Below are 12831 nucleotides of genomic sequence, written 5' to 3'. Positions count from 1 at the left end.
TCATTTCACTCTTCACATGAATACCATTTGTGCTTTTGGAAATGCAATATGTGCCAAACTCCCATTTGTCTTCAATGTTACCTTGAAACTGAGGGTACTACTGTGTGTCCTGGTTAAAAGTGACACTTACAGACTATAGGGGTAAGTAGACTGGACCAACAGACAGTGAACCACAGAGCAAGGTCACTGAAACGTGGGAGGGGAGCAGCTTTTCCCTTCTGGTGAGGGCCTGCTCTTGTCTGGAGACTGCCAGGCAGGGTCCACTTGCAGAGATAGGATGCCGGTATTTCTGCAAGCAAATCCAAATTTCAGTCCTAGTGCTTCCTTCTCTGTATGGACAGGCTGTTTTGTACATTTTTGAGTACCTTAGCTGGCCCCTGTTCCTGTCCTCCCGGGCATTTTGGTCAGCAGAGCTGGATGCTCTGATGCTGTTTCACTTAAAATACACAAGCCTGCTTCATCTGCCTCCTTCTGCCAGTGCTTCACTTAGGCTTTGGCACAAGAGTGCCTTGGGATTTAAATGGGTTTGAGATGTCCCTAGTAACTCTCCTTTCTTCCTGAGTTTATCAGAAGGTTAATATTTATTGGCCTATGGTGAAACATGGCTGTTACAGTAGAGCTGCCAAATTTTACTGGCTTTTTAGTAACACCAATAGGGAGGAGGATTCTGCGTAAATAATTGCATCAAACCCAACATACTTTTTGTCTGAAGCAAAAATAAAAGGTAAGTAATGTTCTTTTCACTTCCCTTCCCTTTTCTCTCTCCCTCCCAAATTCCCTTCATTATTACAACTTAAATTCTGACATAAGAGTTGAGCGTGGATAAATGGTCATATAAATTGTTTCACAAAGCTAATTTAACTTGTATTCTAAATGGAATTGTTACCCTCTGCTGGTCTGGACAGTAGATGTAGGGTAATGCCAGTCTTGAAGAATGTGATTGCTCCAGAAATTTCAGTGCTGCCTTGAAGAGGGGATGCTTTTCCAGACCAGAGAAATGTACTCGTGTTCACTCAATGATATTCTGTGTGCAGCAGGGAGAACTGAGGTTACGTCTCAGCTTTTCATGAGCCCTCCCATCTAGCATGGTGTACTCCGTCTGACCATCCTGTGGAGCTTACCTTGAAGCTGACATGCTTCCACTGGATGTCACTGTTGCTCTTCCGGAACACATTTGAAGTATCACTTCACCTGTGGTGAAAATGACTCCTCAGAACAGACTTTTAAAGATATTTCTCTCTTCTTTGGATTAGTAGAATTAGGGTCCAGATGAACTGTGTATGCCACCTTTGGGGGTTTTCTGCTGCTCTGTTTTTAGGGGAAATTTTTCAGCTAAGATAATGAATTTGATTGCTCTAGGAAATTTTAATATATTGAAGATCTGTGTTGAACTGAACACATTGGATATATGTGTTGCTTAAGGGGTGTGCTGTCTTTCTAGATACTTGAAAATTAATTCTTGGCAACATCATACTGTCTTAAAAAAACCTCACCAAAACACAATACCCTCAAAAGAGTAAATACATGCTGTTAATTAACTGAAAGGGACTTAAAGGTAGAGCTGAACCTACCCCCTTCACACCATTCAGTTCTTCCCATCCAGTAGAGAGAGGTGATGGGAAGGGAAAAGAAATATTTCCTTTGGACTGAATTATAAGAATCCTACATTTTATTAGTAGGTGTAAAACTGAGGTAGGTGGTTATTGTATCAATATGTTTCCTGAGGATCACCATTTAAGAAGTAAAACGGCATTTTTTAGTTGTCTCTTGCAGTTTGCTATGGCTGCACATGTGTTGTGTAGTTCATACCTGCCCCCCACCCCCTGATCAGCACTGTAATTATGGCCAGGATGCTGTTTAGCCAGAACAATTTTCATAAGAGGCTCAGTAAGAGACCTCTGGAATGAAGGCTGTTTAATTTTCCCCTTCCCCCAAGTAGTTGCCTTGTGCTGTCTTTAAGTGGTTGCTATAAATAAATCACTTCTGTTTTCCTTTTGTCACTGAGAGCTGTATTGTATTCTGAAACTGCTCATCTCTTCTTCCTTTAATGTTCAGCTGCTCCTTGCTCTACTCCCAGTGCTTAATACGCAGATGTTGTAATAAGATATTTAATGGCAAAGACATTTGTTTGGTTGTGCCAAATAAATTGCGCACTTGAACTCTGAAATGAATTAAACCTCTGCAGCAGTGCCATTGTTTCTGGTGCCTGTCCCCAGGATTCAGCTGGCACTTTACCCACAGGTGAGTCAGATGAGAGTAGTACAGGTGTCTCTGACTGTAATTATGATGGTCATTGGTACTGAAACTGACACAATTATGTATTTTTGCGATGTTTTTCTAAATCTGTTAGAATTTAAATCCCTGGTGGCTGGCTCACCACATGATATAGATTGTCATAGCAGAAGGGTGTCTGTAGTTTGGTCTCTAAGGGTTTTCTTGTTCATTCTTGGGAACAGCAGCTGATTTAGTCTGCTTTTTTTTGATAATAGTTCGGTGTGGAGGCAATTTGGTTCTTCCTCAGCTGGATACACACTTCCTAGAACCGAATAGTCAAAGACCTTGGTCAGTTGGAAGCCTACTTTTTGGAAGTCACTGCTGTGACCCACTGTCACAGTGTTTATTTCCTGGCTGGCTGTGTCCCTGGTTTAGACAGAGGCACTAACTCAGACCCTCATTGCTGGAGGCTGTAGCTATGGGTTATCTTGATGATGGTGAGCAGTAAGGAGCCTTTCAAGCAGCTGTGGTGTTTGAAATGGGACAGTATGCCATGTTGTCATGCTTCTGTTTTTAAATGTAGATATATTTCTGTTCTTGGGGCTGTTGCCTTCAGGAGCCCCCATGGCCTTACTGGAGGTGGCTTGCTTGGCTTTTTGTGGGGGTGGTATGTAGCCTGTGAGGTGAGCAGCAGAATGTGGCATCTGACAGCTCTGGCTTCAGCTTGACATGATGAAGGACCATCTGACCCCTAAAGCATCAGTGTGGGACCATCTCTGCAGTATTGCCCTTGCCAGACTCCTAAACTTTGTGGACTGTAGCAAAGAGAATATAGACTCTGAGTTCAAACCCCCGAAGCTTTTTATGAAAAGCTGTCTGACATATGCTGTAAAGATAGATGGAGAAAATCTGTTGGTACAGTCATTTTTCTGCTCTGTGAGTCAGCTTGTTCTAATGGGTTTTGAAGAGGATAGCTCATCATCATTTGGGGTTTTTAAGTGCAGGTTGTATGCAGTGTTAGCTCACTCAAATTTCTGCTGTGCCATGATTGACTGGCCTGAAGTTACATTATCAACATAAGCTAGTCAGCCTTAAAATAGAAAGAAAATGTTTTTTCCTGCTAGTTACCCATTGAAAAGCAGTGGTTTGTGGTTTTTGTTTGTTTTCACTTTTAAATTTAAGCAGCAAATAGCAGGTTTTTAAAACTGGATTGATCTCATCTCTGCAAGAACATATTTTAGTTGATTAAGTCAATGCATCGGTGAGCAACGTGTGGCTCTTGGGCTCCCTGCAGCACAGGAGTAGCTGGAGCATGGCTCCCATGCTGAGGCAGATCTGTGTGACCTGAAGTGTGGGCTGTGTTGGCTGAGGGCTTGTAGATAATCCAAATTATTCAAGCAGGTGGGAGGAAGGAAATTAGCAGAGGCTGGTGTGGCTGGTACCACCTGATACCCAGCTGCGTCCCGGGCCTGTGGTGGAGCACAGTGATCCCTGGGGAGCAGTGGCTCTATGTGTCATTTAAACCTTTCCCTTCTTTCCTGCTCCTTATGCAAAACTGGCCATGTGAAGCTTGGCTGGAGGAGGATGGTTTGATTGGCAGGGTCTGAAAGAATGGTCAGCTCCTACTAGCAATTAGTGGCCAGCAGCAAGGCATTCTCCTGTCAAAGCTGCTACTGCTGTAGCCTCTTTGTTCCTTTTCTTTTCCTCACTCCTTCCAGTTTCCACCTTCCCTAGGTACTCACATTTCTGCTCCTTGTACTACTTATTGCATATTTTGCCTGTGTGTTGAGCTGGATCTCAGCCTTGGGAGCCTTTCTGTGGCCTCAGTCAGTGGCTCCCCGCAGCACAAGGGTTTTTGTGTATATTTTTAATATATATATATAATTTTTTGTATGCGTGTATGTATCTTCGTGATGTACTGAACAGTTTGGTGGTTAAAGTTATGTGAGCTGGTTTAAGGCCTTGTTGCAGTTTAGTTGCACATCTGCACACACCTGGCCTCAAATACAGAGAGGAACAGGTAGATCATTTCTGTGCTGGTGAGAAATGCGTTCCTGCTGTTGCACAGGAGAGAAGAGACAGAGGCAAATCTTCATTTCTACTAGAAAAAGTACATGTGGAAGAACTTTTAGAGACTGTTTTTCAATCTGTCAGAATTCCTTGCCGCTTTGTTGGTTTGTAAACTTTGTGTGAGTAATAAGTGCATGGGATGGAGCTGCGCCAGGCATTGGGCCACAGAGAAGTACGTTTTGAGAGCTGTCATCTTGGCTTGCGATTCAAATCTTGTCCATTAGTGTAAATTGAGAAACTGAAGTCTGCAGTTGCTTAACCAGTTGGCTACCTCCTTTAGTTAAACTTCTCTGAACTGCTTCTACTGGCAATAATGCAGATAAACAATGCAAATAGTGTTTGTTCTACAAGAAAAATACCGTTTTGAAAGAAAAGGAAAGAAGAATAAGTTATTTAGTAGAGATCTATTTGTGTTTTTCAAACTTAATTTATTCTGAATGAAATATTCAAGCTTGCATAACTAAAACAGTTGAAACTTCAAAGTAAACTTGTTCTTAATCTCGTTGGGGAGGAAAACCAGTTCAAGATATAAACAAAATTAAAATTACTAAATCAAAACAGTTCCAGTGCATATTGGAACATCTTGCTTCTGCTGAACTTAACTATGGTACAATGTCCTTGCCTTCTTTCAACTACCAAACATGGAGAGAGGCTTTAACTTTACTGTTGGAGTGAAATAATCAGACTCCTCTGGGGTAGCTTACTTAATTCCTGTCATTGGGATGTAGTGCTTCCTTAAGCAGCTCCAGTAAGTCTTCATTTACCTGTAGTTTGTGCCTACGTGCCACAAGAGCACACCAAAGTTCTTTGCAAATAGAAAACTTGAGCCTTGCAGGATTGCTTCAAGACTTTTATCTAAGGTTTGCCTTTCCTGGTGGTAGTTTAAAAACAAACAAAAGCACCCCCCCGCCCCCCGAAAACAGCAAAACCACTCTCAGGCAAACAAGTCAGCAGCTTTTCCTTTACCAGCTGTGGCAAGAACAATTCCTTTTCTCCTTTGCCTGTTTTTTAATAGCATAGACTGTCCCAGCATAAACTGTCCTTTACCCTCCATGGAACAGAAATCCCTGTGCAGTTGTTTGCATTGCAACAGCAGATTATGTCTGTTTATTTTTTTAGCAGTCAGAAATGGATTGTGGCATTCATCACAAGAAAACAAAAACTCAGGATTCTGGTAGGACCCATGAGCAGCAAGAGGAGGAGACCAGTCTTGCAAATACCCTGGAGCATATTATGGGACAGCTGGATGTTCTGACTCAGGTATGGTTTGCTTTTTAATTGGTAATGACAAAGGTACCTGTGACTGGAAGAATTGGGACTGTTTTGCAATAGTTTCATAGAATAATAATGTGGCTAGTTCAAAACCTCTGCTTTTAGTAGTATTTTGATAAATCTTTCATTATCTGCTTCTCAGCTTACCTCTATCAGTTCTTTCACACTGACTTCCAGCTTAGGCCCTGCTCTTCTCCAGTTCCTTTATGCTGCAGTGTAGTAGATGCTGCTGGAGCCAGCTCTGATAGACTGTGCTGTTAGCCAGGGTTTATCTAAGGTGATGCCTAAAGGAGTGGTTGGCAGAACAACTCTGTTTTGGTGAATAATCTGTCTCTCTTCTCTTCCCTGTTATACCACAGCCTATAGGTAAACTCTGTTCAGGTCCTGCTCCTTTCCCCCACCCAGCTTTCACCTACACAGTCCAATTTCTGCAGAATTCTCCTCCCATCAACAAGTCTGGGCCCTTCTGTGCTTCGTTGCTGGAACATGCTTTTCACCCACAGCTACAAACAACTAATCCCTTGCTAAAACATTAACAAACAGTTCTTTCTTGGAGTCACTAAGCAATGCTTGAACAGAACCAGCCATGAATGGTGATCATCACAGAATGTGTTTACTTAATAAGAATTTGGGGATAGAAGTATTTTTTGATTAACTAAATAACTGCTCCTTGCTCATTGTGGAGAAATACTGTTTCTGGTCTGTTGGACATGAATTTCATTGTGTTTTTTTGAGGCATGTGAGAATCAGGGAGAAAGCATGGGATGGTAAACATTGGAGGTCTGCAGTTGAGACCATTGTGGTAGGATGGAAAAAATCTGTTGGGAGGGCTTTTCTGTGAGCTTTAAATATTGTTTCTGAGTAAGAACAAGTAGGTCTTAAACACTTGGTATTGAACATACTGATTAGTAGTCTGAGTTAGCTCTCTGCTCTTGAGAGAGTTAACTTGTCAAAGTACTTGTCAAGGAGTGCAAGATGATGGGTTGGAGCGCCCATCAGGAGATTGAAGGCTGATTTAGGGATTAAAAAACATGCCACAACTACAGGCAGTCTAAAATAGTGTAGGATGAAACCCAAAAGGTATTTAAGTTCACTTGGCAGAAATGCAAAAAAGCACTTTTGCTGTGATCTTTAAAACACTGAACACTGGAGGAGGGGAGGGAAATCTTGTGTGACACTGGGCCCTCATACTTGTGAGTAAAAAGCAACCCAGTGTATACACAAAATATTTTAATATTGTTTTTACGTCTCCCTAGTAAGCTTGGAATGTGATTGTTATCTTTCATCACGTAAATCACATCCACATTTCTGATGATGGATGTGTAATGGCTCCTTTTCAACTTCATAGGTGTTTAGAGGAGGCAAATATTGCAGTAAACAGTATGTGTGGGATTTAACCTAAATATAAGCAATGCAAGTATCTCTGTTGAAGATATTGTGTAACTGTAGAAAATTCTAAATGTTGTTTTAAACCTAACAGAAAGAGAAATTGAGATCAGTGGGGGAGGAATAAATTAGTAAGTTATAGGATAAAATTGGAAATAGTCTTGAAATAGTAAAAAACTAAAAAGCTGCCTTGAGTAACTGTATTCTTCAACCTTTTACCTTTTTTGTAGCATTTTTACCATCTTTGAAGTACTTAATTTCCCATTGGTTCTACTCTGTGTGTGTTGTATTTTGTATTAAAACCATTTTAATGCACTTGTACAGGTAGATGTTCCTGACACGCTGTTTTCATGCCAAGGTTTTGATATTTAGTGGTGACACAAACCAACACCAAACAAGCATTAGCAAATGAGCCTGGAAGAATTCCTCATTCCTGGACTAAGGCAGAAGGCACCTCAAAGAGGAGGGATGTGGGCAGCTAGCAAGGCAGATGTGGAAGGCATCAGCTTGCATGTCTGAACTTTGGCTTTTCCAGTGCTGATGGCTGGTAAGAGAAGGCAGTGCAGCTCTGGAATGCAGCTCCAGCTGTTACCCCTCCTTCATGCAATTAGGTGTGCTCTGGTAGGAGCTGTGGTGTGCACAGATCCAAGTGAAATGGGAGCAGTGCCTGGTGCTGTGGGGTTGGTTGTCTTTCCAAGGCATTTCTTCCAAAGCACAAATGGGTGCTGCTCACTGCAGGCAGTAGGTTCTAACCAATGTGTGTGTGTCAGCTTTGGGCCTGTTGACTTCTCATTGAGAAAGGAGGACAGCACTGCTTCTTCAAAACAACAGGAAGCTTTCATAAATATCACATAACAGGTGTCACTATTTTTGCTTCTTGGAGAAGGGCTGAAGATGCTCTTAGTGCTCTGTTAAAATCCTGAGTGTTGCTTGTTTAAAGAGAGCTGTAAGGGCATAAGCAGGACCATCCAGTTGAAGGGAAAGGACATGTGTTATTTCCAGAAACCGTGTATTGATGTAACTGTCCGTGGGCTTTTCAGGAATTTAATCTGTTAGCTCCATGGGATCTTGGATTTATTTCTCATGTGGTATCTTGAGTTCCTGTGTTCATTGTTCTTGTAGATGCAATACTGTTACCATCATGTAAAGTAGCAGTGGGGAAGGTTAAAGTTGTGATAAACTACTTTGGGAAATTATGCTGATATAAGCCTAATTTATTTTCCTAATATTTTTTCTGTAGCTGTCATTTCAAGGTTTAAACCTGGTATCATGTAGAAGTGGGAAGGAGAGAAAATACTTCCAATTTCTGTTGAAAGAGGTGATAGTAAGACATCAGCTGTGGGCTGTCATCTCTTGCCAGCACACAGCTTTGTTCTGAGCTCCACACTGGAAGCTGCACCACCAATTATTAGTACCTTCCCTCTGCTGGCAGTAGATTTCCACATGGAATGAGGTGTCATGTGCTTGGATTCAGTGACATTGTTTTTGTTCACTTCAGAGGTCTCTTCCAGCCAGTCAGCAATCCCTGAGGCCGTGGAGGTGGTGTGCCCCACACAGGAGGATACACTGGAGCAGATTTGCTCCTTAAGCTGGGCACTTCAGTTCTCATCAGAGAGAGATGGATCAGAAGAATCCAGTGGCTGTTGTATATCACAACTAGCAGTAACCACTGGAGTGAATAGAAGCTTTGCTAAGCTTCATTCTTATGTTGTTGATATGATTTAATTCTTTAAGGTTTTGGCAACTTTCTTTCAACTGGTCTTTGATTCAATGAAACCTTTTTCTCCTCCTCCTCCCCAAAGCTCTGTCAGGATAGCTTTTGTTTTACTTGGAAGCAGGTGGTCTAATGTGACCTGACAGGGTCTTCATATTTTTTCCTAAAAGTGGTTTGTGTTTGGCCTTACATGGCTCTTTTTCAGAAGAGTAGCAGATGCTTAATAATTCTGCTGCCTTGAAGAGTGAAGTTGAGACCTGGACATAAGCCAGTTGTTCCCAGTAGTTTTGGATTACTTAGAAACCCTTGTTCCCCTCTGTAGGAAAGCAGGCAATTCCCATCTGGCAAAGGAATGAGGAAGATCAGAGTAATAAATGTGTGATACTGATACTTTGCTCCTCCCTTTCCTGCAGGTTATTATCTTGTCAGTGTCTCAGTGTTTAAAAATCCTCTACTGGCATTTTAGAGATGTGAAAAGGAGGAAAATGCAAACTGTTTATCAATTTTTTTTTTTTTATTGAAGACTGGATCTCAGTATCTCAGTGCCTATATGAAGAGTTGGGATAATAAATTTAAGGGGAAAACAAGGTGATTTTCTCTCTCGGATAAACCTGGCACAGAAAGGTGTGTTTTAGCTGAAACAAAAATGTAGCAGATATCAAAGATTTGCTTGGTTCAGGTCAATTTTCTGCATTTACAGTTGAACTGCCCTTCTGAAAAGATCATCTGTGAGTAACTGTCTTGGCTGCAGTGGAAAACTTGTATTTGCAGTGATCATTTCAAACAGTTTAATGTACTCTTGTCCTCACTCCAAACACCTCCAGCTGCTGTGTTCACTCTGTTCATCTGTGGGCAGCAGGCACTGAGGCAAAAGCTGCTGGTTTTATGTGGGAAGGAAGATGTCTTCTCCAAATGAGGAGTTCAGAATCAGGTTAGCATAAAAATTCATAAATAGCTGCAATAATCCACCCACAGGAAATGGCTTTATATGCTTCCCCAAACTAATCTTGCATTGAAGCTGGGAGAAAACAACACAGTGAAATGGAGAAGACTTGATAAGTCTGTAAAATAATCCAAAGCCTGAACTGAAGGACAATCTAGCTCATGTGAGATTAAAGGATTATTTCACTCCAGAAAAGACTGCAGGCAGAGGGAGGGAGAAGAATTTTTCTAAATTATTTTTTTTTAGCATAAAAAAAGACTTGGACACAAGTGAACTGCTTTTTAATTAAAGCTGAAAATGTTAATGTGTCCAGTACTTAATAATGAAAGCGAGTAAAATCAAATTTTTATTCCTTTTTTGAGATGTGGTCTCAAGCCTGTGTTGGTGAGATATTAATGTGTCCTCTCTTTTGAGAGGGACTGAATGTAAATTAAGCAACTGGTTTAATACAATATATGCTTTTATGACTTCAAGTAGTTACAAGTCAAAAAGAAATATTTGGCGGGGGGGGGGGGGGGAATCATGTCCCAAGTGCTTCTACCTTTGCTGTGCACAAATACCGTGGTTTCTGTGTTGCTCTCAAGACCTGAACACCCACAGACTACCGATGGGCCCAATATACAAGAGAAAACCTGCAAGTAATTTTTATTCCAAGAGAAATGGTTTGAAATCTTAAACACTAATAAAGAAAGTTCTCATCTGAAAAATCTTTGGAGTGTCAGATGAGCTTGGTTTTTAAATCTGAATTTAAAGGACATAGAGGCTATTTCTTATGAGTCAGACCCATCTCTTAGAGATTCAGTAGCTTTGATCTCTCACTTAAATTAAGTACCCTGCTTATTGCCAGTCCTCTGTGTCATTGAGCAGAGCTACTTTTTTTTTCCTGAAATTTACTTCCAAAATATGCTTGTTATAAAATCTTGATGCAAATACATTTTTATTCTTTCTAAGATTGCTTAAATTAAATGCACTCTGAGGGATATTGCTGTGTTAGCAGGACACTCTCTGAAGGCTGGCCCTCCAGAAGTGCTGATCCTCTCCTTGGATGTTCACAGGACCTTCACCTTCCATTTTCCTTCAATGGGAAGGAATACTAAACACCTCCCACAATTTGTTTTCACAAGCAGACTTTGAAGATTAATATATATTGTTATTCAGCTATTGGATACCAGCAGCTGAGTTCATTTAGGTGAGTGATTTGCATCCTCTCAGAGGCAAGGGACGGATATGGGAAGGCTTTGAAGTCTTTGTGGTTTTGGGGAAGCCTCCCATCATTTGGGGTTCTAACCTCTGTATTGTGCAGTTGCTGTCATGGTGTGTGCTTGGACATTTTGTTGTAGCTCATCCTGACTGGCTATGTTTTATTCTGTGGTGAAACTGGAAGTCTCCTGACTCCTTTTGCTGTGCGGGCCCAGCCCCAGAGGTCTGGGAGCTCTGCACCAAGGAAACTGCACAGAAGCCATCAGCCATTCCCTTCTAGAAACATGCAGGATCTGATGTAAGTGCCATCAGTTTAGCTTTGGCTGATCAGCTGTCAAGACTAAAGCAACAGCAAGGTGTGATGAAACATTTTTAGTCAGAGGGCTTTAAATGGAAAGACTCAGTTGCAAGGGGCTTAATGTGCCTTGCATCTCCACCCTGCGTGGATGAAATTGGCAGAGCCTGTGGCACATCTTTGTAGCTGGGATTGATTTAATACAAAGGACAACCTTTTCTGTGCCCCAGGATCCCTTTGGTCACTGTGGTACTGGTACTGACCATGCTGCTTGCTGTGGCAAATACTGGATGGTACTGGAATTTTCGGGTATGCTTGTGTGATTTTCCTACTGTGAAAAGCACAGTGAGCACTGCAAGGGATCACTTGTTGCTGTGCTGAGTACCACAGGAGGAGATTTGTGCATTACACCAAAGTTGTTCCTATAATTTAGTGAAAGGGTTGGTAAACTGTAATTCAGGTATGTGCAGAAAGTGAGGTGGAAGGAGAGGTGGCAGCTGAGAATGATAGAATGGTTTGGTTGGAAGGGACCTTAAAGTTCATCTAGTTCCAACCCTCTTGCCAGGTCAGGTTGTTCACAGCCCCATCCAGCCTGGCCTTGAACACTGCCAGGGATGGGGCAGCCACAGCTTCTCTGGACAGCCTGGGCCAGGGTCTCACCAGCCTCATTTTAATAATTTGGGGAGGGTAGCTGAGCAATACTGGTTTTGAATTTTCTAACTAACCACTTCCTTCTTGTAGTGCTTTGGGCTGCTAAATAGAAAAAAATCTTTACTTTTCAAGTATCCTCAGTAGCAGATGTCTGAATGGTGGCTGAGGAGAGCCGGTGGGACTATGAGCTCTCATGCCCTGCACTGGAGGAGAGACAAAGAGGTTGTTTAGCCACACAACTTCTTGAGCAGGTCTCTGTGTGGGGATCCTGATGAGGCCAGGCTAGTGCTGGCATTTGTCCTTCTGCAGGCATTGTCATGGATTTGTGATCCGTGTGACCCCACAGTGACCTTGGATGAATGGGCAACACCTGCATTGTGGTATTTGTGGGACTTTCTGACTCAGAGCTGTACAGCAGCACTGACCAAGATGTTCCTGTCCAGCCACATGGAAGCTAAGTGTGTTGTAGGAACAATAATAAAAGTTTGTGGAATTTGAAGCATGTTACAAAGTAAACCCAGGAAAATTCATGGCGTTGAGTTAGAGAAAGGGATAGTGCTGAGTCTTCGCTCACTAACTCAGCTGGTGTGAAATATTCTGTGCAAATAGGCTTTGTGAGAATTCACCTTAGAGTTTGCCTTCAAAGCCATTGAGATGGTGAGGAGCTACAGACCTGATTTAAAATGTCATCTTGTTTTGGTCTGATGACATGAGGAGCTATCATTTCTGTTAGAAATCACCCCACATTTTATTTTAAACCAAAACCTACCTTAATTATATTTGATCTCTGAGGTTAAGGCTTTGACCACTGGAGTAAGGCTGGTGCTTGCAGGCATTCGTTTGCTACATAAAATGTTAATTGCTGTGAAAGCTTCATGCCTTGTTCTGCTGTGAGATGAGACTTACCTCCTCACTTAGTCTAAACTGCCAGCTCTTGCTGAGAATGCTTTCAGAGCATGCAGAACTTTGGTAGCTGGCTTGGGTGCCATCTCAAAGCTGTTAAGTTACAATTTGCAAAGAGGGCAGCCCAGCTCCCTTTACGTGTGCTTGGTAGGAGCAGGGATCCACTCTGGGGGTCCCGAGTGC

The 12831-nt window shown here is 42.0% G+C and overlaps 1 protein-coding gene across 9 annotated transcripts in view; it reads left to right on the top strand.

The window, feature by feature from the left end:
* POC1A (POC1 centriolar protein A) overlaps nt 1–12831 on the top strand; it is a 44974-nt gene that overhangs the window by 27248 nt on the left and 4895 nt on the right. For 6 of the 9 annotated variants that reach the window (XM_069028056.1, XM_069028053.1, XM_069028061.1 and 3 more), the window contains one exon: nt 5404–5544. The exons of 1 other annotated variant lie outside the window; for it this stretch is intronic. In XM_069028056.1, coding sequence (XP_068884157.1) covers nt 5404–5544 — 141 coding nt within the window. The remainder of the gene's footprint in view (nt 1–5403; nt 5545–12831) is intronic. 2 more of the 9 variants (XM_069028057.1, XM_069028055.1) reach the window with 1 other exon arrangement.

This window comes from Aphelocoma coerulescens, chromosome 12 (genome assembly GCF_041296385.1).
Source record: "Aphelocoma coerulescens isolate FSJ_1873_10779 chromosome 12, UR_Acoe_1.0, whole genome shotgun sequence".
Taxonomy (NCBI): domain Eukaryota; kingdom Metazoa; phylum Chordata; class Aves; order Passeriformes; family Corvidae; genus Aphelocoma; species Aphelocoma coerulescens.
This window is presented reverse-complemented; position numbering and strand designations above follow the sequence as displayed.